Source organism: Polyodon spathula, chromosome 11, assembly GCF_017654505.1.
Source record: "Polyodon spathula isolate WHYD16114869_AA chromosome 11, ASM1765450v1, whole genome shotgun sequence".
NCBI lineage: Eukaryota > Metazoa > Chordata > Actinopteri > Acipenseriformes > Polyodontidae > Polyodon > Polyodon spathula.
The window spans coordinates 12918804-12945647 of NC_054544.1; the positions used below are offsets into that span (position 1 = coordinate 12918804).

The 26844-nt window shown below is 36.6% G+C and overlaps 1 protein-coding gene across 1 annotated transcript; it reads left to right on the forward strand.

Annotated features, from left to right (window-relative positions):
- Positions 1-21910: 21910 nt before the first annotated feature.
- LOC121323601 (plasma membrane ascorbate-dependent reductase CYBRD1) lies at positions 21911-26608 on the forward strand. Its single transcript, XM_041264749.1, has 4 exons — positions 21911-22171; positions 23094-23302; positions 23966-24120; positions 24415-26608. The coding sequence occupies exons 1-4, from the start codon at positions 21979-21981 to the stop codon at positions 24701-24703; spliced, it is 846 nt and encodes a 281-aa protein (XP_041120683.1). The 5' UTR covers positions 21911-21978; the 3' UTR covers positions 24704-26608.
- Positions 26609-26844: the final 236 nt, after the last annotated feature.

The window sequence follows — 26844 nt, forward strand, 5'->3', positions numbered from 1 at the left end:
GCACCAGGAACACCAGGGGAAGAGGCTGGCCGGGTCCTCCAGCGGTGGCTGCAGCAGCTTACATTTCTTCAGCTGCTGCTTGTCCTGCCTTTTCCACTGTCTGCTCTTCTTTCCCATTTTTTTTTTTTTCTCAAAAAAAAATAAATACTGCTCTGAGCCTCTAGGTGGCGCTATCCCACTTCTGACACCAAATGTGGCAGGCTGGCGAGTGGATAGAGGCCCAGAGACAGACTGCAGTTCAAAAAAATAACTATTTTATTATAAATAAACAAAAATAAAGTGCACAAGGGCAAAATAACAGATACTCAAACACAAATAAAGCAAAAACAAAACTCACAAAAATAAAGTTTCCAGGCTGGGCAATGCCTTCACTGGATTTAGAAAATTCAAAAAACCACAAAACAAACACCAACCTGCTTCCTCAGCTCCCTTCTCCCAAATGAGAAGCTGAGGCCTCCTTTTATATCAGGTGGCTGGGCGCTGATTGATCGTTAATCAACCTAATCAACTAATCAACCCCAGCCACCTGAACATAATAAACCCAGGCAGGCAGGGGAAGTTAACCCCATCCCTGCCAATTTAAAAGGGCAGAGCTTTGCTCTGCCACAATGACACAATCTGTCAATCACAATGGAAAAAAAACTGTGTACCTAATACTGTAATGCTATTAGAAAAACTGCAAAGAGAACTATAGGTTCAGCTACATTTTTAAATGCTCGTCTTAACTGTGGCCTGCTGCATGAGAAATGTTGATTTAAGCAGCTCTTTACAAGCAAAATGACTGCACCAGTTTATCAGATCTACCTGGTGCTGTATCTAAAATAAACTTTAAAATGAGATTATCTTGGGGTGTTGTGATGAATTCACATTGCTGGGAGTTGACAGCTGATAAATGAGCCTGAACTAATTTTGTCCTCTACCCTTCCCCTACCTCTCAGGGTGAATGAAGAAGAGTACAAAGACAAGAAGAACGATAACCAGGCTCTCATCTGGAAAAGGGAAGACGGCTGCTTCCACGCAAACATTGTGAACAAAGGCATGACACCAAACCCAATTGTAACTCTGGTGGGTCTATTTTGATAAGAAAGTGGATTTAACAAAGAGTAGACAGTGGATACAGGAAAGCTGTCACTGGCTAACAAATTGACTGGAGTCACTTTGAAAATGAAAACCTGAAACAAAATAGAATAAGTAAAAAGAAAATTGCACACTATTTGAATAAAATGCCTTTTTTTTAACTATCACATATAGTACAATGTCAATTTGATGTCATCTGTATATACAGTATTTATATTGTATATTGTATTTATATTGTATATTTGTATTTCAGTTTTGACAAACACTGTTCACATTTTGACACAGATACGTGATTTACAAACACCAGTTGTGGCTTTAAAGAAACCATAAATTCAAACTAGTGTATATAAATACAGTGCATATGTCTTTATTATCATTGCTTTATTTAAGGCAACTGTTAGGGCTTCTCTTATAAACTCTGTAGACGTTTTCATCTCAGCATTGTCAAGTCTGCGTACATCTTCCAAACCTGAAAACTAATGAACAATATGTTATGTTGCAGAGTGTGGGATTCATTCCTGTCCTTGGCTTCTATTTTTGACCACTGTTCTACTGTACTGAAACCCCAAGGTAAAACACTAATGCACTCAACCACAGTACCCATGCATGTTACAGAGAGTACTGCCAGGCATTTCAATGGCTTGGTCTGTGTTTACCAAGTTACCTTTTTTAAAAAAAAACTCCACTTCATTTGATTTAAAGCAAATCCTACCAGTCTGAATGACCTCTATAGTTCATCATCTCAGTAGATTGCTGTATTTATGTGGTAAACACTGCATAGTAAAATGTTGCCGGCTTCTGTCACTTGATAAAAAGGGTTGAGAATTACAAGAGCAGTTGTTTCTGCTGTTCAGCGCAATAGACTGCATTGTACATCATTTGAGCAGCCATTGTGACTGCCTGACAGGTCATTTACATTATGTGAAGTCTGTGTTCTTGAATTAGCACCTATCTTTACCAGCTCCACTGCCTGAGGTGAGAAGTCACAACAGTAAAGAAATACGCCCTTGTCTCTGCAAGAAAACAGATATACATATATTTATGTTACTAATTTAGTCATGAAAAAATTAATAAAAACACTGCCACCTGGTATGTCATGGTACCATGCCTTTAATGGTAAAGCTCAATATGCATGAAGGGTGTTTTTTGTTATAATATATGTCATCTCATGCAATTAGGGCAAGACAATTGCAAAGCAAGGCTGAATTGCTTATGCAATGCAAAATCCAATCTCTTATATAAGGCATTAAGTCGTGCGTAGGTTGTCTCCTTTTATATAAGGGTATACAGGAGGATATCTGTATACAGGAGGTGTCCTGGAAATGTAACTATTTTCAGCATTTCTAGTGAGCGCTGTCTGACAGAAAAATGTGCAAGTGATACACCACAGTGCCATATCATTTTTATTAATTTCACTACTACACGCTGCCCCCAAACACACATCTCATATGAACACCACATTTGTAAACTGGGTAGCTCTTGCCAATGCTGTATCGTGATCTTTTGTCTAATAAGACGGATGTATTTCACTCCCAGCTCTATTTTCATTATTCACTGTTTTTATATATGTATACATAACAGATGAATATGTCATTCCCAGCATTCATTGCAGCAGCCAATGTTTGCTAAAGCACTGCCTTCTGAGTACTGCCCTGGTCCTAACCCCTGCTCTGAAATCTGATGGTGTGGGTGTAGGCTTATAATGCTGGCATATATCCAATGCTCTTCCACACCCCTACCCCCACATCACGGTACTCACAATAGGATCGAGTTTAGGTAGAATAAAAGCCCAGCTGGGGAATTAATTTGTAATCTCCCAATAAGAAAGAGCATACCTAGAGCAATGTCCCATTGGGGCTTGAGTCACTAAGAATATATTCAGGATCGCAACAGATAATTCAATAAATAAAAAAAGAACTGCCAATGATACATAACCAAAAACTTATAACTGTGGTAACTGTAGGAACTCTTGAATTATTGCATATTTTGAAAAATGGTTCAGAGGAAAGTATTTTGAAAAACGTTTGGTCAGCACTTTTGGTCTGCTTTTGTCATGCATCTTGTGTTTTGTCAAACTGAACACTGTTAAACAGTACAAACCATGCTGCACACATTGTTGTAAACATCGCCATAATGTGGATATTGAAGTACTTAAAATAAAGTGGTGCTTCATCTAAGGTTTAATTCGTAAACTTATGTACAAAAGTCAAAGTTAAATGTTTCCTTAGCATTCAAATAATTGCAAATGCTTTTTTTCTTTGCTGTGCCAAGATATCAGGACAAAATGTTCTATGCAGAGGAGGCGGTCGCTAGTCGTGGGATCAGTGGCTGGCATCAATGTCTGGCAGCAGGTTTGTGAAACATGTCCAAGACTTGTAATATAAAAGAGAGACATTCAAACAATCATGACAAGCCAATACATATCAACACATACATTGTAAATGCTTTTATTAGGAACTTGCAAACAGAGCAAAATAAGCCATGGTTATACCTTTCCAAAGAAGAGTAGATAATTACAGTGAACTTCAACAGAAAGTGCTCTTTTAAATGCAGACAGATGGTTGGGTTACAGAATGGATCACATCATGGATCATTATTGCTATGTTACCTGTTTGACAGTGTGGGCAATAATCCTCATACATCACATTTTGAAAAGAGTTTTGAAACAGACTTTAAAGTTATAAGTGTAAAAAGTTGTCCAGATGTTTAACAATTAAATGAACAAATTACAGGTACATTATTTAAACAGTTGTGCTGTGCTATATTTTTTGGAACCCTGTGACTTACTCTAAAACTTCTGCAGCATTGTTTTCACTTGGCAAAATAGGTTTGTGTTTGCAGAAAATACTGTAGGTACACTACTGTGCAAAAGTTTTAGGCAGGTGTGAAAAATGCTGTAAAGTAAGAAGGCTTTCAAAAATAGACATGTTAATAGTTTATATTTATCAATTAACTAAATGCAAAGTGAGTGAACAGAAGAAAAATCTACATCATATCAATATTTGGTGTGACCAGCCTTTGCCTTCAAAACAGCATCAATTCTTCTAGGTACACTTGCACACAGTTTTTGAAGGAACTTGGCAGGTAGGTTGGCCCAAACATCTTGGAGAACTAACCACAGCTCTTCTGTGGATTTAGGCAGCCTCAGTTGCATCTCTCTCTCTCTCTCTTCATGTAATCCCAGACAGACTCGATGATGTTGAGATCAGGGCTCTGTGGGGACCATACCATCACTTCCAGGACTCCTTGTTCTTCTTTACACTGAAGATAGTTCTTAATGACTTTCTCTGTATGTTTGGGGTCATTGTCATGCTGCAGAATAAATTTGGGGCCAATCAGATGCCTCCCTGATGGTATTGCATGATGGATAAATATCTGCCTGTACTTCTCTGCATTGAGGAGACCATTAATTCTGACCAAATCCCCAACTCCATTTGCAGAAATGCAACCCCAAACTTGCAAGGAACCTCCACCATGCTTCACTGTTGCCTGCAGACACTCATTCGTGTACTGCTCTCCAGCCCTTCGGCGAACAAACTGCCTTCTGCTACAGCCAAATATTTCAAATTTTGACTCATTAGTCCAGAGCACCTGCTGCCATTTTTCTGCACCCCAGTTCCTGTGTTTTCTTGCATAGTTGAGTCGCTTGGCCTTGTTTCCACGTCAGAGGTGTGGCTTTTTGGCCGCAAGTCTTCCATGAAGGCCACTTCTGACCAGACTTCTCCGGACAGTAGATGGGTGTGCCAGGGTTCCACTGTTTTCTGCCAATTCTGAGCTGATGGCATTGCTGGGCATCTTCCGATTGCGAAGGGAAGTAAGCATGATGTGTCTTTCATCTGCTGCAGTAAGTTTCCTTGGCCGACCACTGCGTCTACGGTCCTCAACGTTGCCCATTTCTTTGTGCTTCTTCAAAAGAGCTTGGACAGCACATCTGGAAACCCCTGTCTGCCTTGAAATTTCTGCCTGGGAGTGACCTTGCTGATGCAGTATAACTAACTTGTGTCTTGTTGCTGTGCTCAGTCTTGCCATGGTGTATGACTTTTGACAGTAAACTGTCTTCAGCAACCTCATCTTGTTAGCTGAGTTTGGCTGTTCCTCACCCAGTTTTATTCCTCCTACACAGCTGTTTCTGTTTCAGTTAATGATTGTGTTTCAACCTACATATTGAATTGATGATCATTAGCACCTGTTTGGTATAATTGTTTAATCATACACCTGACTATATGCCTACAAAATTCCTGACTTTGTGCAAGTGTACCTAGAAGAATTGATGCTGTTTTGAAGGCAAAGGGTGGTCACACCAAATATGGATTTAATGTAGATTTTTCTTCTGTTCACTCACTTTTCATTTAGTTAATTGATAAATCTAATATATTAACATGTCTATTTTTGAAAGCATTCTTACTTTACAGCATTTTTTCACACCTGCCTAAAACTTTTGCACAGTACTGTATAAGGATGCACACATTTTCAAAGATTTCCCTGTAGGTTATTGTGACAGAGACACAATGATTATTGGTGATAAATCTCCCTCCTGACCTGTAAGGGTGCTGTGTAAACGGAACTGAGTGCCCTGGACTGGATAGCCAGACAATTAATTGCCAGGGTTAGGCGGAATTCAGCCATCTAAAAAGGGGGCGGAGCTACGGTACACAAAATCATCGACCAGGAAGGGAAACAATGTGGCAGCCGCGGATTAGAGGAGTGGTTGCAATCGTTAATCAAGGGGTCATGATTGATGGTATAAAAGGAGAAGTAGCGAAGTGATCTGTTCCTTTGTTATGGTTAACGTTAAACCGGAACGAGACCCGTATTGTTATCGTGACTGTTTTGTCTGTTTTTGTTGTGTCTAATTATACTTGTTTGTTGTTTAGACAGCTAACACGATCCGGAGCTGTCGCTACAGGCCAGCACAAAACCAGAACAACACTGCACTTTGTTTCACGTTAAATTGTATTTGCACCACGAGCACTACAGCACTCACTTTGGACTGGTGAGTGTGTTTCTATGTTGTGGGTTTATTAAAGACTGTGTTTATTGTTTCAGGACTGAACCCCTGGGTTAAACTGTGTAGTACACAGCCTTGAGCACTACCATTCATTATTATTTACTGTTTGTCATCAGACTGGATTATAAATAAAAGGCCATTGCATCACTCTTGCACCTGCACACTGCTAACCACTTTGCCACAGTTATCCATTGATGACCTTGTCAATGGACAATTGAACAGTAACATAGGCTACTATGGAAAACACATATTTTTCCAATCTAATTGCACGCATTGGCATCAAGCTCCACAGATAGGTAGGTATAAGGGGTGTAGGTCTATCGTTCAGTTTCAATAAGTGACAAAAATGTGGTGTAAATGACACCAGCACTTGTGTGTTAACAAGCAAGATAAAATGTGATTTTATCAGACAAGTCTCTGTGATCAGTGGAATGAGATGTATTTGATTTCTATTGTGCAACCCCTGCTAATCCCTGTTCAATATCTTGGGACTGTGTCACTGCAGGGAGGGCTCCTCTTTTCTATTCTCTATGATATTAAAGTGCTGGGGCTGGAACAAAAAATGGAAACTCATTGAACATACCTATAGCACTGTTATAACTTATTGTGTAAAAGGTCTGTCCTTCAAATATCCCTCCAGAACAATCTGAATACATTACAGACCAGCAATGTCAAATATGTGGTCCTACACCCTCTGCAGCTCTACCTGAGCCTTCACAATTACTATACTTGAGATTAAAAACAGAGAAGCATGTTCCTTATTAAACAATATGAAGCTAATAACCTTGAAGTAGGGCCATTGGAATCCTGCCAGACCACTAGTTCAATTTCAAGAAGACTTACAATGTAGCAAGCATTAATATCGCAAAATAAACGTGTCCTATTCTTTGACAAATGTTTTCCCAAGACATTAAATATAAACATTTTTTGCAATAACAACATAAATATGGTGCTGATTATTCAATCTTAACTAAGACATGCATTTGATCAAAAAAAAAATTCAAATTCAAATGAAAAGCATTTTAATATGTGTTGTTAGTTAACATGTACCATCATTAAAACTCTAAGTACAATGCTAACACAGCAGAGGAAAGGTGTCAGTAATTATACATAATTGACTTGCACAAAACAGGGTAAAATATTCCTCACCTCGGTTTAAAAATGCTTTCAAAGTATTTACTCCAGACTTTAATGAACTCCTAATTTCTGAAAGGAGAACGCTACATGTTAATGTTTCAAAACAGTGAAACAAACAATCTAAGCATTGCCAGAGACTTGGAATTACAATACATTACTTAATTGTTTGGTTTAAGTTTTGTAAAAGGAATAGGAGTTAATATGCTGCAACTATATGGTGTAGGTTGCAATTTACAAAACCCTATCAGAAACATCCAGGTTGATGTAATTCGACTAAAATGCACACCAACCAAGCAGCCGAATCACAACACCAGACATTAGATATACTTGTTTATTTAGCATTTTATTCTGCTATAGGTAACTGGTGATTTTAATGACTGCTCTTTTTATACTATGCTATATGATAAACACCTCTGGCCACAAAGCCTATTTGTTATTGGTCATTGGCAACATTGAGCTAACTCCATTAATTGGTAAATGCCATTCAATCCACAACATATCTTTAAAATAAACTGCAGTATCTTTTTCATCAGTTGCCGAGATATCCTTGGACATGCTTTTAAAGTTGTATGCAGTTGTTTAGTTGTTTACCTAGGCCCCTACTCCACCAGCAGTCTACAGAGAAAAGACTCTGATGACATTTTAGCTTATTGAATCCAGCTGTGGCAGAGACAATAGCATCACTTTGCAACCTACGCCACCAGGTCTTCTGGGTCGCAAAGCATCTACCAATTGAGAGAAATACTAGAAAATGAAGCTTTTTCAATTACACAACTTTCCAGTATTTTAAAAAAAAAGTAGTGTTCTGAGTTTGTTTTCAATTTGAATGTTTAATGTATTTACCGCCTCATCTTTCAATGCTGTCTGCTTGTGTTGCTGCAGTGACGTAAGCACTCATGCTATTGGCTGTGAGTGAATGCATGTGACCGATGCTGCCTAACGCATTGCTATAGTTCTTGTATAAATTGATTCCATGGTGGCAAAAAAAAAATGGTGGCAGAGATCCCAGCTCAGCAGCTTGCAACATTGTGATTGAATGCTTTGGCAGGTGCTGAAGAGCCTCGACACTTCTAGAGCTCCAATGACTAATAGCTTTAGAAGTGTCAAAATAAATGACTGAAATGAGCAGTTCATTTCTTCAAGCTCTAGTACAATACTGCCATCTTTGTGGAGTGATGCTGACAGACAGAAAGAAAGAAATGTACAGCATACACACAAACAGACAGATGCATTACACAGATCCAACCAACCATAAAAGATACAGTATGTTGCTAGGTAACACCATTACAAAGTAAAGCATACAAGGGTGATGTTAAACTAGCTGAATTCAAGTTCTAAAAGCTGTTCTCAATTCATACTTACTTCAAGGCATTCACAATAGGAAGCACACTGTTTTCAGCACTGCAACCAACCTGAGAATAAAAACTAAATTAAATGTGTCTTTCAAAAATGACTGCAATTTAGAGATGCTAGATTTGAATTACAGACTGTCCTTTACATCAGTACAATGCAAGACTAAATGTGGGACCAAACTGCATTGAAAGTAATAATTTCTATACTATTCTATACAATTTTTACAACTATACACACATGCAGTATGCTTTAGTGTCACTCTGTATTCACAAACTCAACACTTTCCACACCTCCCCAGTGAAAAGTGAAAGATGTCAGTACATAATATATACTCCACCTGACAATCCTCTCCCTGGTTTATATAAGGTGTCCTCCTAATAAAACCTGGATTGGATCACCCTGCTATGCAATAGGAGCATTATTTCAAATTCTTTGTGAGCAAAATATACAGAAAGTGCATCCACAGCCATTCATTATTCATCATCTTCAATGTTAATCATGCTAGACAAGTTGTATCTACCGTTGGCTAATGCAAAACTAAGCATTATTTGCTCAGTGGCGTCGCAACATTGTAAACCTGTCACATGGAATGAAAACCATAGAATGTTAGGAGGCATATTTCAACATAACCACAGGGCTGTTTCTTGTTATTTTAGTTTTAGAAAATGATCTCCAATTATATTTATAACAGTAAGCAGGATGTTTTGGGAAGTACCTAATCATCTCGCTATGTAGAATTTTATCTGATAGACATAATAAAAGATAAAGTGTGCTATCTGCTTGAATTTACCAGTATATATTTTTAAGAGTAAGAATGTCCTTATTCTGACTCAATTTTGTGATGATAAAAGGATGATTGAGGACCCAATTTGGGTTGGTAAAATATGACAGCCAATAATTGCATCGACAATAAGCTACAAAAAGTGTAGCTTCAATTAACTTCCAATAGATCAATTTTATTAGAAACATATTCATCAAAGACACCAAGTCTACTGATTTTCTTTGCTGGACCTCTACTTAAAATGAAATCCCTCTTTTTGACTTTGGGGGAAATCACATGATCTCCTGGCCTCAATCAACCCTAAACATCTGTCAAACTATGGGGAAGCAACAATGGGAAATAATGGAATGTTTGATTGTTTGATTGAATAGTACAAGACAGTAAACCTATTATCAAATTTATTAAAATATCTATCGACTGTGGCTTCGATCACAGACGTAATATTGTCAAGACATTTTTCTTTGCTGTTAAGGTAGAATGCCCAAGCCTCCACTGCCCATAAATCTTTTATTAAAATGCTTTACTCTACCTCGAAGATCCTGAATGTTGCTTCACTAACTGGGAATGTATTCATCTTTTTCCACGTCTCACTGTTTTTTTCCAGAGTCTCCAGAGGAACTAACAGTTCCATCAATCACTCCTCCTCTGTGCTCAGTGTGAGGACTGCTGTGTGCAGAAAACCCCTCTGATTGCTCAGGCCGTGGCAGAGATCAGACCTACTGGCAGGAACAGCTATATTACACTGCCCTTCCTCCACACCAAGCCCCTCTCGTCTGTGAGACAGAAGCTCTGGAAACTCGAACAACCACCAGAATCTGTTTTAATGTGTCCTATAAAACTCATCCCAATATTTACCAGCTTCTTTATCATATTTATCTGAAATAAAATAAATAAATAAAAAAATAAAAAAAGACACAGATGTCTTTGGGACTACATACTTAAATTAAATGACTTTTAAGAAATAGGAGCAATTCATGAAGGCACTGGCGTGTCTGTATTAAACAGATTTATAATTATTAAGAAATCCGGTTAACTGTAACAAGAAAATTGTTAACCCTAACAATCTCTGAAAACCCTCAAAGGCCTCCATTAAAAGTCTGTTCTTACTGTTCCAAATAGTTCAGCTGTATTTACAAGACACAGTTTTAATTTTCAGGACTTTAAAATACTGGCACATATAGAAAACTCAATAATACTTTTGCGTTCTCTATGTAGAAAATTTGAACAGAAAAACCTAAAGAGCAACTTGGCTTGTGCGAGAAATATCATTGTTATCTTAAATAATTTTTCTTGCTCACTTTGTAGAAATTCGTGTTTTAGTCATCACATCTTGGTGACTTTTTAAAACTCAGTTTCAAGCACTCAGGAGAGCTCTCATGATCATGTCTAACCCCCAATACTTCAGGCACACCAGAGAGTAACCATTAAGCTGGTGTAGTCTAGTAAAAAATACCACAGAGAACAAATGACATTTCTTACATTCAGTTGGGGTGGAGTGCTGCAGGGGGGACAGGTTAATAGCTACACTCTTGTGTAGCAGATTTAGTTAGACATGGGCTCTATATGCAAGCCACAGGGGTGTTTTAATTGTAAGCACCAACAACAACAAAAAATACATCCGCTAAGATGACTGTGATATTTTGCACCCATATTACCTCATTCCTCAAAAAGAATCCCGACACAGGAATTTTCAATGGCTTTCTTCTTTGCGTCTTCTTTTTCCTGATGTGACCCCTGGACACAACCCCTGTAAAAAATGTAATTCTGTTGAAACTTTGTTTGAACTCTCTATATGCAACATTTTAGAACTCAGGACATAACTGACCTAGAGAGTTGCTGATTGAGATTAGCAGGTTTCTTAACAGCCCCAATAACTATGAATTACTTTTTTTTTTATTTATTTTAATTGGGCATTTGAAAATCATTCAGAAAATCACATTTTAATGTCAGTTTTTAATACTTCTAATACTAGTCTCTGATTTTCAGTTCATTAATACATACTTAAAATGATTACTACAATTAGATTTAAAAAAACACAATTATTATTATGTTACTGCAATGACTATTCATTTACTATGAGACGATAATTAGGAAGAGCAGATTGTCCTATCCCTGCTTACAAGCTCAGCCTTTATTTTGGTTTCATGACAAATAATCTGCAGATTCTGAAATCAATAACTTTAAAGAAGCACCAGTGTTAATATTTAATGGAAACATATCCATAAACACACCAAAAAGTATGTTGAAACACCTTCTTGGGATCAATTAATATCCTTGCACCAAGGGATGCGGTGGGTCGGTCACTACTCCAAAGTCAGCATTGTGGTCCAGTTTTTCTTTTCCATACAGTACTAGACAGGGTCTGAAAAAACATGCAATGGCTCTTCAGCTTCATTTTCAGTGGGAGGAGGGGGAAACTCTTAAGGTTACTTACTAAATAAAAGTTTTTACAACTATACACACACGCAGTACGCTTTCGTATCACTCTGTGTTCACAAACTCAACACTTTCCATGCCTCCCCAGTGAAAAGTGAAAGATGTCAGTACATAATATATACTCCACCTGACAATCCTCTCCCTGGTTTATATAAGGTGTCCTCCTAATAAAACCTGGATTGGATCACCCTGCTATGAAATAGAAGCATTATTTCAAATTCTTTGTGAGCAAATTATACAGAAAGTGCATCCACAGCCATTCATTATTCATCGTCTTCAATGTTAATCATGCTAGACAAGTTGTATCTACCATTGGCTAATGCAAAACTAAGCATTATTTGCTCATTGGCATTGCAGCATTGTAAACCTGTCACAGGGAATAAAAACCATAGAACGATAGGGGTCATAGGGTGAGGTTAAACTTCAGTGCAATGTTAGTGGAAATGTAGTCTAATTTTTAAAACACATAATCCAAAAAAGCCATACAGATGTCTTCCAAAAACTTCAATTCCCATAAGGCAACGGGCTTAGTGATTGTGCATTCCAGGGTTGGTCCGGTCTCATCTCTTGATAGTTACACAGTTAAGAAAATGTGATTGCCTCTCAGTGTGAACTGTGAAGGTAAATTGATCGTGGTTTTCGATAAATGACCCTATCAGTGTTAAACATATTTCGTAAACACAGGGCTGTTTCTTGTTATTTTAGTTTTAGAAAATGATCTCCAATTATATTTATAACAGTAAGCAGGATGTTTTGGGAAGTACCTAATCATCTCGCTATGTAGAATTTTATCTGATAGACATAATAAAAGATAAAGTGTGCTATCTGCTTGAATTTACCAGTATACATTTTTAAGAGTAAGAAAATGTCCTTATTCTGATTCAATTTTGTGATGCTAAAAGGATGATTGAGGACCCAATTTGGGTCAGTAAAATATGACAACCAATAATCGCATCGACAATAAGTTACAAAAAGTGTAGCTTCAATTAACTTCCAATAGAGCTATTATTTTGTTTAATATCCAAAAACATGTTGTCCTAAATGGTGTTATCGGTGGATAGTGAATATATTCTGAACAGTTATTTTAATATTCTGTTCATTTTTTTCTGAAACCCAGAATTCATAAGATGTACTTATTTTGTGTGTGTGTTTTTACAGGATACATGAGTTGAAAGGGAACACCCCTACAAAGCTGCTGCTAATGAAAGCAGGATCAAATAGTTCTGAGGGAATGAGTTCAGGTGCAGCAGGTCTCCAGAAACCAGCAAAAAGGACAGTAAAACATGGGCCATATACCCTGCGTCGGAGAAAAAAAAGAAGTGTCTGCCGCTCTCTTTCCTCATGATCAACTGACTTGTTTAAGAATGATGCTGGGATATTGTTCAGAGAAAATCTAACTGTCCTATGGCATCTTGTGTCACTTTATTTTGGTTTTCTAACAATTACGAGATTGAACAACACAAATGCTTTAGAGTACTGTGATGCTGTGAAAGAAATACATTTTAGGAAATCAAAGATATGGGGAAATGGAAACACACTCCTACAGTAACACTAACCAGTCTAGAGCTACAATATCTGCACCAATATGCTTCTTTGGAGAACGAGATAGCTTCAGTCACTAAGTCATTGTATTCATGTGTCAAGTGTCTTTTTAAAAAGAGTGATGCAGTTAGTATTGATGAGTTTTTGATGGCTGAACTCAAGGGTGCTGGAACTAGGGGTGCAGGGGGTTCGGTAGCAGCCCTGGCTTTGCATGGCTTCCATCATAATCAAGGGTTACCGTTTTGTTCAATGGCTTTCAGCACCCTCACTTTCAAAATTATTCCAGTGACACTGGCAGAACCTGTTAGTTTCATTCTTATCAAAGACTACATTTCTTTTTCACCAACATCTGAATTCCAGGGTAAAGACTGTGGAATATTTGGGGTCTACAACTTTACCCCATACTCTACCACACACCTAAAATGAAGTTTTCCAAAAAAAAGGATTCTTCACAAGGATTCTGCTGTTTGATGAATTTTTCTCCCTTAAAACTAATGCAAATGTGAAATGGTCCTTCTAGAAACAACATGGAGAATACGATATGTCTGTTTATTTCTGCATATTTCTGAGACCCAAATAGAGTAAAAATCTTTTAGTTTTTTGCATATAATGTCAAAGTGGTCTGAATGTTTTTAGAGCAATAACCATACAACACATTTGTCATACTTCTTTAGGATATCACTGCAGTTTTCTTTATAAACCACAGAGTTAATTAGTCTATTAATGAGATTAATGGTGAACTTAACCTGCGCAGTGTGTGTTTGTCTTGTCTTAATAATAATCACAATAGTACAGAAAAAGTCCATTCAAACTGAAAAAAAAGTTAACAAATAACCAAATCAGTGAAAGTGGTGCTTTATAAAATAAATCATTTTTTAAACTGGCAAGGACAGAAAGGCTATAGCACCCTGGCACCTTACCTTACTCTTGCTTTAAAGTTCTTTCAGATCACTTTATATTGCAGTAGTGGTATAATGAACGCTAGGTGGCAACATTGTAGCAGAAACACACATCCCCAGCCAAACTTAACTTCTATGTACAGTAAATTGAATAGAGTTGCTGCATAGTAATTGCGAGCCAAACAGTGAGAAGTGTTATACACGATACTGTTGTGTTCTGCAAATAACAGGCAGGTTAGGGAAACATAAGATAACAGGTACTTAGAATGGAATGTGCGTCAGGAAACTATAATGATAAAGGCAGTTCAGAAGAAACTGGAACTAATGACTAGACATGTAAGGATAAGCAATATGTATTGTTAATTGTGAAGTGTTTTCACATGTAATAAAACTGCTTTAATAATCTCTTTTTATGAATGAGTTAGTCGTTAAGAAATTAAAAAGTTGATTCTTCACTATTTGACACTTTTTTTTCTTGGTTCGTATGAGTGTTCATAATGTCCCTACATGTAATTGTGAGTATAGTCACGTGTTGTGTCTTAACATTGTGCTGTTGAGTAAATGTATCCATGTGTGCATCACCCTGCTGTATTATTGATGTTTCAGGCAGGGGTTCAACAAAAGAGCAACACCCAGCCCGTATAAAAGCAGAGCAAAGTAGAATAAAGCCTAGTGAAAGCATGGTAAAGCACACTGTAGGTAAGCATTGTAAATGACAGAGAGGTGTGGTAAAGCATAATAACAAACATGGCATACCGGGGTAAGCTATGGTAAATGCAAAACATTTGGCCATGGGGAAAGTGCAAAAATACTGTGCAAAAGCATAAGATAATGAAGTTTATAAGTACAGCTGGGAGAACGAAGAACAAAAGAATCAATTCTGTTAAGAATGAAAAACTGCATTAGCATTATAGGGGAATGTTTGATACTATCACTATGTTCTTGAAAAATAAATAAGACTAACAGCACTGCCATTCTAATGTACATCAAAATATCAAATCCCTACAACAAGGCTATGTGTATAATATGTTACATAAACTACTGATACTGTTAGAATGATTGAACAATAATTGTGGATTTTTCTCATTAGGTTTTTGGGAAAAGTGTTGTGGATGCCACAATATCCCATATTGTGACTCACAGTATGGGGCTGGTCAGGCTCTAAAGCTGGAATACAATACTGATCAGGTAGAGGAATTTGATTCATTGAGGCACCTCTCATTGACATACATTATTCACAAATGTGTTCAATCCTAAGCTTTGCTGTTCTTCAGATGTGGAAAGGTTGTTAAAAGTGGAGGTTATGAATATAGCCAATAACAGGATATTTTCTTTATGGATGGAATTCACAATTTAGACTGTAGTGTAACTCAGTACCGCATGTACTGAGTAAGATATTAAAAAATGCATGATATTCTTATTTTATTCGACAGAATTGTACAGGTTGTTTTCTTGTGGGTTTTTCTTTTCTACCAGCTAAAAAAGGTCCTTCTCCTCCAACAGTATAAATAATCCAGGAGCCATTGAGCTGTTTAGCGCAATAATAAATGTCCATGTAAGCAAGAGAGTGTTCCAAGTGTAGCTGTACACACAGTGCATCGTATCATCACCGATTGTCCAGGTGTTGCTATCTACAACAAGCTCAATGAAACTAAATCCAAACTAACATATACTTTAGTACTTAGGAAGATACATTATAATCTATCACAGCTTTTGTTTTCCATGTTCAGTTCATGCTAAAGAAAGTCTGAATGGAACAGAACCACTGGTTTTGTTGGTGAGGCTCCATTTGGCATACCCTTAAACATACAAATAAAAGGTAACCTACTTTTTAAAAAATATATATATTTATGTATTTATTTTTTGGTTTCCCTTATCATTACATCATTACACCTAACCAGAAAAGACAGAAAGGTTCTTATCATATTTGATCACTGAAGGACAACACATTGGTAATTAGCATTTGTTAACCCAAAGTCTCTTTTAAAATTTGCATCCTTAGAAACATGCCTTAAAGATGTCAGTTTCAGTCAAAATCATAACTTCAAAATTTAAAAAATATATGGCTGATTTATGTTGTGATGTTAAAACTTTAAACTCTCATATCACCAAACTATCTCTTTTTACTAGTTCTAGCTCTAAGCCAGTGCATTTAAGATTTGCATTAACTTAATTGCTAATCTCTTCATATTATTTCAATTGTGTAGGCAACAAATGGAGTCCAATTTATGGAACGCTGTTGGCTGGAATCTGATTGGATATGTTTTCATCCTGATGATTCTGGGAGGATTGTGCATGTTGGACCAAATCAAATCAAGTGAGTAAGAAATGTAAAATGAATTAATCAGCAAAGTCTGGCATTGCTATTGCCAGCAACCGATAAGTAAATGTTGGTGTGGAATAATAAATTGGCGACAAGTCTGCATTTCCATATCCAAATGATGCTTTGCATCAGTTCAACTGAGAATTAATGCTGAAACTTCATTCAGTGTGCAGAAGGTTAAAGAAGGACAGGGGAGCCAGTGTTAGGTTGCCCAAGACTTTACCATTGCAGCTAATCAAGAAAAGTTATTTTCAGTTGTACTTTATGAATGTATGTTATTTACTGGCTGAAGTGGGTTTTTTGCGGTAATTTAAGATAAAGTGAAGATGTTGCCTTCTGTTTTTAAGTGTGTCTATGCTATTTATATAGCAGGTTTTAATCAGCCACCTTACTTCAGGACACTGGTAGTGCTATATATATAATATATATATATATATATATATATATATATATATATTATATATTATATATATTATATATAATATATAACACTCCTATCGTATGTGATTGAGATAGCAGGGAGGGGGTTAAAATCCCTGCTAAAAACCTTGTGAGAATGCACATTTGGGTGTTATCGGGTTTAATTGGGTAATTGTTTTATTGTTTAGTAATCCCCTGCACCTGGTGGTAATTGTAAATTAGAGCCAGGTGCAGGGTATTTGAGAGGCAGCCAGTCTGCTCAGGGCTGCTGCTGAGAGAAGAGCCTGACTGTGTGAGTGAGCAGTCGTATTGAGGTATTGTGTGAGGGTGTATTTTTGGATGTTTGTGGCAGGTAAATGGTTTAGCCGTCCTGCGTGATAGTTAGGTTCCTGTTTATGTTTAGTGAGTGCTCCAAATAGGAGCTAGGTGTTTGTTTTGTGTTTATTTCATTTTGAGTTTATTAAAAGTGTGCGTGAGCGCTGTTTCAGTAGAATGCTGTGTGTTGGGTCGTGATTCGGAAGGGAGAAGAACCCTTGAGAGCCTGTGTGGCAAGCAAAAAGGTGACAATATATATATATATATATATATATATATATATATATATATATATATATTCCTCTGTGTTTATTGCTGATGTGTTTAGACTATTAGGATTGTGGAGTATGAAGCTAATTGTGGAGTATGAGCTGAACCTGTTAACAGTGACCCAGACAGAAACTGAAGGAAAGGCCCTCGTTGGTCTCTATGACAACCAGACTGGTGCAGTAATAAAGGACATTGCTCTGGCAGAGTCCTGGGATGAGGTAAGTTTGTAATGCTCTACCATGCTGCAGTATATTAGTGTTTTTTTTAAACTTAGAGACTCTACTAAAAAAAACAATACATAATAATAAAATGAGTGGTCACTTCTAATACATTTGACTTGTGTCATTCAAGTTATTACAACAAACTGTAGACAATGAAAAACGGTTCACAAAACAAAGTCTTTTATTCCTTGGTCATGGAATTTCTTATAGAAAGCATAAACATAAGTAGAATGCATTCCTAGTTTTGTTTGAAATGTCATTTACAGCTTAATGTCTTTTTTTAGACCTACAGTCATGACTTGTTCTTTGAAAGAGATGCAGTTGTGTACATTTGAACAGGAGCCAAACAACAACTTCAACTGTTATGTTTACAAAATTACATGAGACACCACTAATGAAAAAGACCTTGACTTGTATGAACAGTGAGCTGTGTGGTGCAAAGTCTTTTTTTATTTTAAGACACCATTCTCTAAATACTCAATCCTACCAAAATTAAGTGATTTAATTGTTTTTTATAAGGGTTATTTAGTTATGACTGTGTGCTGGTAATTATCTAAGATAATGCTTGTGTGTGATCCAGTGGTTAAAATCTAGAGCTTGTAACCAGGTGGTCACTGGTTCAAATCCCACCTGTGACACAGAGTGACCCTGAGCAAGTCACTTAACCTCTTTGTGCTCCATTCTGTGGCTGAGATGTTAAATCAATGTCCTGTTGTAAGTGACTCTGCATATAATGCACAGTTCACAGCCTACCTCTGTAAAGGGCTTTGTGATGGTGGTCCACTATAAAAGATGCCATAGAAAAATATAACTTTCTTGACTTAAACATATTCAGTTGCAAGTTCAGCACACAGAAGTTCATTATCAATTGACATGTACAGAAAATGTTTGTTATGCCAGTAACAGAGCTACATTATAATGACTAGAACCTAGTGTAATACAAGCTACAGTATTCTAACTTCAAGTATGAACCTACCTGTATAGTTATATATTGATTACTTTATTGAAGTGTTCTTCAAATAGTATTCAATTTAATTCATAAGAATTGTTTTCATATTTAAGAGTAATTAAGACCAATTATATCACCACAACTACACCATAGCAAGCTGTTTATACAGTGCAACATTTTTTTTTATTGTACTTGCCACAGGTTATTTGCACCATCCCTGCAAAGTATTGATTGTGTGAACTTGGAACACCCACCATTCCCTGATTTGCAATAATAAGGCAGACCACACTGCATAATCCAGTGTAATGTTCAAATAATATGGGTATGATTTTGACATTCACTCTGTAGAAGTTCAACATACAATCAGCATACTCTACAATATCTGTCAACAAACCTGTACCTGTCCTTATCGGTTACTAACCTAGATTAAAAATATTATTCACGGCCATCGAGTTTCCCTGACTCGCTCGGTTCATTTGCTTAGGTGGTGCTGGAAATAAATACAACTTTTTCTCAAACCCTCTCTTACATACCCTAAATAAAATATCAAAGAAACTGAAGCAACAGTAAAATCTAATTGGATTTGGATGTGGAAAATCCACATCTGGCCAACTCCATGAAAATGAGAATGTAACTGAAGAGGAGGAGGAGCTAACAGTGTTAATATTTTAGCCAGCTTGCCTATGACTAACTGAAAAATAAAGAAATGTTTGCGTCCCTGGAATTTTGATCTAGTTATCTTGCCTGGCATTTGATGAATATAGTTCTATTTCCTGGCATTTTATTTATATAGTTCCCTGGCATTTTATGTATAAACTTCACTCACTGGCCTTTTATGCAGACAGAAAATTGTTCCCTGGCATTTAATCTATATAGTTCTCTGGAATTTTATGGAATTAGTTCTCTGGCACATCGATTGTATATATTTCCCTTCCCACAATTTAAAGATAATAAAAAAAGCATCCCTTACATGAAAACAAAGCATACAAAAGCAAAGTGTGTGCAAAATACACGTCTCCTGATATAAAGGTAGCTGCCAAATTTCCACCAGTATACAAAGTGATTTGTCCCACCCTGGACACAATACTTGGAATGTGATTTAATGGGGGGGGGGTTTCTATAACATATAATATGTATTATACAATATATGGAAATAAACATTTAAGGAAATAAACAATAGCTCCCATTTTCTTATTTAACTACATATTATAAACACATAGGATTTTTACCAAAATGGCTAGAAAGTTGGCTCATGGTTTGAATCATACAGGTGCAGTGGTACCTCAAACATTCTATGTACTGTAGTTCTAGCAAAGCAATACGACTCAAATAAGTGCGGTTCTGCAAAGATTATTGGTTAGATTTGCAAGTCAAAACAAACAAATAAACAAAAAACAAAAGCAATTGTTAGTAACCAGAAAATAATTCAATATTAAATCTCTGTAAAGCACACGGGAGACAGACTTACATTTGAGCTGTGGTTTTAATGTCATTTAGGGCAGACAGCCACCATACCCCCTTGGCCTGGTGGGGGAATGTAGCTCGAGTGCAGGAAAAGAAAGCCCACCATGCGCTAACACTTTTGTACTCCGACCACCAGATGGTGCCAAATACTCTGGACACACAAAGCAAGTTGACTGTTTCATGGTTTGCCAATCCTGGTCCTGGGGGACCCCTGTGTCTACTGGTTTGCATGCCAGCTCGGTTCTCAATTACTTAATTGAACCATTCATTAGGTTAATTAGATCTTTTAAACAATTGGAGACTTCAAATTAATGATACAATTTTAGAAGTAACTTGAAATCTGCAACTTTTAGGAGCTGAGAACAATTAGGTCTAATGAAGCACCTTATTAGTTCAATTAAAGGTTTAATTAAGTAATTATGAACTTGTTGAAATGAGAACCAGCAGACTCAGGGGTCCCTCAGGATTGGGGAAACCCTAGAATATTTCGTGTGTCTATAAAATTAAGATCAGGGATGGTAATTAGATTAAACTCCTAGTAAAACTAGGAATGGATCAAACTTCTCTACAATAGGAGTCTTACTAATGTCACCATACAGAATACAAATCAATTAACATGAGAAACACTTATTTAGTTATATGTCAATAAATAAAGTAATTTAGATAAGCAGTAGATGGTGTTACGCATTAAGTATTTTCAAAAGGTGAATAAATAACCAGAATACTGACATCCATGTGTATGAGTGACCCTGACAGGATCTGGTGCTGGGAGTATGAATCGGGTAATCCTTGATGTTAGAACTCAACAGCTATGGCAAGAATAAGCTCTACAGGGAGGCAACCATTAATATTACCAAGGTTTAAAACATGTATTTTACTGTACCAATCACAGACAAAATACAATACTGTATTCAAAACACTAGGGGCTCCTTCTGATCACATTCAAGTGCAACACACTTCTTTTGTTATTATAGTTTGTAATAGGCCTACATGGTGTTGATGAACTACAGCCAGCACATGAACTGACCTGTATCACTGGGGTAAACATGATTTCCAAAGCTCAGAACTGGGACACACAGTAAAATTACCCAGTATTTCTTTCTTTCTTTCTTTATTTGTTTATATATATATATATATATATATATATATATATATATATATATATATATATATATATATATATTTTTAAAAAGCATGCTTCTTGTTTCGATATAGTGCTTTTATCGCTATTACTGTTTTCACATTAAATTAACAGAAAACAACTGACTGCTGCACTGCGCCTTCCCTTTCCAATTCCTGCCCAAGTTCAATAACCACATGCATTGCTATGTTTACACTGAACTACTATGATTTTGCATGTTTTTACTTAATGTGCATGTTCAACAAAATTTAACAAAATTTATAAGTTCAGACAACCAGGTGTCAGTCCCTTAAGAAAATGAATGCCCGAATCTTTTCACATGGAATTGTTATCAAATTAGAAACTGGAACTATAGAGTAACTTGTTTTAAACTTTTATAGTGTTACTTGCTTTGAAATATGTATTTATTCCTTTCACTCGCTTCATTAAGTTACAGTTACAAAATCAGTGACAATCAACAAAAGCAACATCATTGGTACATGTGATGACATTTTGATTGAAAATGGTGATGGAGAACCAAAAGCTTGCATCACTTTTCCCATCCCCCAGTAAAGCCTTAGGAATTTCTCCACTCCTGCCAGTTTCTCCTCTTCCGTTCAAAGCCTGCTGTTTTGTAACCTGGGTCTGTTAGCACCAGTAGGGATGGAAATGGAGAATTACAGGCACTTCTTGTTTTTCCTTATCACATCCATATCAATTGGTTTCTTGTCGATCTTGTTCGTATTAATATGGGTTTTTCAGTGGAGAGAGGGACTTGCATGGGACGGAGGTCTTGCAGAATTCAACTGGCATCCAGTTCTGACTGTGACGGGATTTATTTTCGTTCAGGGGATCGGTATGAATAGTCTTTTGTTTACCGCTACATTTGTGGATTTAACTTTTAGTTTAATGCATATGTGTTTTTTAAAAAATATTATTTAATTATTAATGTATGCGTTACAAGGGCAGACGCTACAAATGCAGAAAACTTCTTTTTTTTATTTTTATTTTTTTTTTTTAGTTGGCAGGCAGATTAAGTAAACTTTGTTTTGCAGAAATGTCTTCCTGTGGCCGCGCAGTTTATGTTTTAATCCAGTTTCCACCTTATTTTCCCTTGTGGACCGTGTGCTTTTAAACAAGACAACAGTGTTTTACATAACACAACAGATTTAACTATTTGAAATCCGACCTTCAACTTTATCAAAAAAAAAAAAAAAAAAGCTGTAGATAGCGGTATATGTGGGTTTGGGGTAAATTACAACAACTCTGATATGCAGCTTTAATAGCACCCTTTTCGCCTTAACAACACATCTATTTATTACATATAAATTAGAATTTCCTAAACTCCTTACAGCTGGTTTGATTTCATAAACACCAATATTTCAGAACTTGTTCTTCTCCTTTTTGTGTTGTTTTACATTCAAAATGGACATACTATTAGGTAAATACAACTACCTCTAAAAATAACATTAGCAATTCTTATTAATATTAACAGTACTTTGAAAACCAGCTGTGGTATAGCATTGTCTTTACTGCTTTGAAAAACACATTATAAAACAGTATGGTCTACTCTTGTGGAAGGTGACCTGTCAATCAATTGGAGGTAAACAATTTACTGGGCAAAACCATGGGCCTAATGCTAGCTTTAGGCAGGTGGAAAACATCTGTTTTTCAGTATAAAGCAGACCTCTGTTAAGATGACCAGATCTGTACTGGTGTTTTCACTAATCTGTACTAGAGAGCTTTACCCTTTAACTAATGTTGTCTCTCCCATGCAGCCATCGTTGTTTACAGATTACCCTGGACCTGGAAGTGCAGTAAACTCATGATGAAGCTCATTCATGCTGGCTTACATGTTGTGGCCTTTGTTCTGGCTGTTATTTCTCTGGTGGCAGTATTTGACTTCCATAACTACAAGAATATTCCCAACATGTACAGTTTACACAGCTGGATTGGATTGACGGCTGTGGTTCTCTACACTCTGCAGGTTAGTACCTGGGAAAAACAAACTGGACCTACTTGATTGGGGTTTTTTATTCCATGTATCCTATTTGAAATTCCAAGTACACAGAAAAATCAAGGAGTAGAAGCCCCACTAAAATGACTTCCAATTCTGTCCCATGTCTAGAAACAATACTTTGAACATGACTAATGTTAAAATGACGCGCTTGTGCAGACACAGCATTTTAATTGCAATTGCACAATTGTTGCTATGTGTGACCTCAGTACTGAAGCTGCTGACACACATTGGATCTTCTGATGACGCATCAAATAGTACTATTGCATTATACTTTATGTTGAATAAAATAATGGATTATGGAAACATTATAATTAAACCATAAGAGCAAATCTTAGAATATACCAATGCAGTTTTCAACTTATTTCATTTTTGCTATTTGTTTTGCTTATGCAGTGGCAGGTGTGCCCTCCTATGACAGGAAGTTAGATGTCAAGCAAACAGATTTAAAGGGTGTCCTAATACTGTACCCCCTAGAACTTTAAGGTGAAACTCCCTCAATAACTGTATTGCATGGTAGTGGATATCAAATTGAATTGACCTTTAGTATTGCTCCTGAACACCTCATTCATTTTGTGCCATTTGTATTATTGTTCAACTTTACCCTGTTGCACATTCTTTTTGTTTCACCAGCTTGTTCTAGGTTTATGCATATACCTGTTTCCCATGACTCCTGCTTTCATCCGAGCTGCTTTCATGCCCATACATGTCTACAGCGGTCTTCTGATCTTTGGGACAGTTATTGCCACAGCCCTGATGGGAATCACAGAAAAGCTTTTTTTTGCACTGTAAGTATTTCCACAACAAACTAAGAATCATATCCCTGGTTTAGGAGAAGTGTTTTAGTTTGTGAGGTTGAGGAAGCACCACTGTTTAATTGCGTTAAGCCCCTTACAGGCTTTGAATCCAATTCACTAAAGAGACTTTGCACTGGTAAAAATGCTGTGGGCTCTATATTTCCAGATCGAACTGCGACAGTATTTCGATTTTAAATCATAAGTGAATATATTATAAACACTTGGTTCAGTTTTCTCGAGCCACTTCAAACAGCTCTCATTTTTTATTAAATTTTTACTCACTAGAAAAAATCCTGCCTACAAAGACAGCCCCCCCGAGGCTGCGTTCGTCAACACGCTGGGTCTGTTAATTGTAGTCTTTGGAGGCACTGTGCTCTGGATGGTGACTCGGCCATCTTGGAAGCGTCCCAGTGAGGAGGCCTCTACCTTCAAACAGTCAGACGGGAAAGTATCCAGTGTCACTGAGAATGAACTAAACCTGAATTCCCTTGATAAAACTACCATGGAGTCCAGCAGTGAGGCGTGGAAGAGAAACCTCAAGCTGGAAGAAGCAGGGCTGAGGTCAACCATGTGAGATGAAGAGCATTGCTCCCACAACAGATGTTGAGGGAAAGGTGGGGCAGCATGTTCTTAAAGGGGTTTGGACTTGGGCTCTGTTCACATTGAGTTTTTTTTGAGTGGGTTGGCTCTGCACTCAGTCTGGTTCGGTTTACTTGGAGTGTAGTGTGAACAATAAAGTTCAATTGACAAACTAACCAAACTGAAGAGGTGGTCTCGGTTCATTCGGCAAATGGACAACAGGAAACATAACATACACGTTGATCTTTGTAGCTAGATGAGGAAAAAGTGAACTCTCCTTTTTTTTGTATAGTTGGTTGTTAGCATTGCATGTCTTGTAGCTGGTAATCCTGCAAAAATAAAAAGTATAGTTTGGTCAAACAATTATATGGAGAGAAAGAAACAGGGATGCTTTTAGAATTTCGGTCGGACACCAAAATCCAGACAGATCTTGACAATGCGAAAGCTTTCCCCCCAGCTTCTTTACACATGCTGACAAAGAACCCCCAGTCACTGTCATCTTAAAAATATACCAAGATGTATTGCAGGCAATGGAAACATCCACTCCACCAATAATTGAAAAAATTACAGTGTAAACACAAATTAACACGTAAATTAACCTGATAAACGAACTCCATTTCAAACTCCCAAACAAACTCCAGTTAAGTGTGAACAGCAAGCAAATTGATTCATTGTTTTAAACCAAAGAAACTGAACTGAGACAGCTTGTAACTAACCCAATGTGAACACAAGTTTAATTGAAACAGCAGTGTAAAAATGGCCCATGCCAAATTTCTTCATTAGCTTTTTTATGTTTTATATGTTATGTAAACATTTGCAACACTTAGATGCCCTTTTTTGAGTGACTCTCTTTTCCAGGCATAAAACTGACCCTCACAAATTTGAAAAGCAAGGACACACTATATATATACCTCTTAAAGATTACAATATAACAATATATTTTAAGACAGTCACATTTTTGGATGCTTTTGGATTGATTTAACTCTTTCAGCACTGCAGTCCTGTATACAAGAAACTGTGTTATTATTTCATGCTACCAAAGATATATTACTCAGCACAGTTCTTGATAGTTTTGTTGTTTGGTACTTAAAGCTGTTATAAGGATAGCAGCTATGTAATGCAATGCAATCCCAAGGGTTAGTGCTCAAAGAGTAAATGTCAAGTACAGCTGTACTAGAATGGTGATAATTGCACTCCTACTCCCTCTGGTGGCTGATACTTTTATATGAATGGTTTATTATTTTGTGTACACAACCTCTTCAATTTTTTTTCAATTGCCAAATTCAAGATGCCATTTAGGGAAAAAAAAAGAATGTGTTTGTATTTTACATTATCATTAAGGGAAACTGATTACTGGGACGTGATGAGGATTGAATGCATATAAAATGTGAACGTAGGCATCAGCAGTTTTTTTTTTTTCACAGCATTTAGCATAATTGCTTGGCATAGTATTTTTTATAAACTAATATAAATATTTTTACATATTGTCTTACTTTAGATTGAAACATAGACTTCTATAATTGATATGTTTAATACAAATCAGTGTTTAAGTATCTACTTCTTTTGTGAAATTAGGAGTTATCAAGTATAATGAAATGAATTGTAGTTTTTAAAAAAAGTTCAATTTCTTGACAAGACGGTTTGTGGTGATTAAGCATCTGTATGTGAAATGTTTACAGCTTGTTTGAGTAAACAGATTGTACATTTACTTGTAGTGATAGCTGTACTTTGAAATGGTAAAATGTAATTTTTAAAGAAACAGTTGGATAATTTCTTGTTTTTAACTTGTTTGTATCTTGCAGTGAGGACTGTATTATGTATTGCTATATCCTAGTATAATGTGCATTTTATAATTGTACTGGTACTAAATTTACATATCTTGCAATATTAAATTCATAAGCAATTTGACAGCGTCATAATTTCCTTTTAGACATTTTGCCAGGTTCAATACAAGATACTTAACTGAACTGAACTAGCAAGATATCTATTCATAATAGTTTAAAAACAAAACATTGTTATATTCACTTATTTAAAAAAATATTATCACTGTATACAAATACTTCTCTTCCTCCTCGGCTTGATTAAAATACTGTACAGCTTTTTACTAAGCTGAACTCAGTACTGTATAGTATCTTC

What these genes read in the sequence shown, in the direction of transcription:
- LOC121323601 (XM_041264749.1), top strand. Translation starts at nt 21,979, where the DNA reads ATGGAAATGGAGAATTACAGGCACTTCTTGTTTTTCCTTATCACATCC. An exon ending in TATTTTCGTTCAGGGGATCG is followed by an intron (nt 22,172 to 23,093) that starts GTATGAATAGTC and finishes TCTCCCATGCAG; the next exon opens with CCATCGTTGTTTACAGATTA. An exon ending in TGGTTCTCTACACTCTGCAG is followed by an intron (nt 23,303 to 23,965) that starts GTTAGTACCTGG and finishes TTGTTTCACCAG; the next exon opens with CTTGTTCTAGGTTTATGCAT.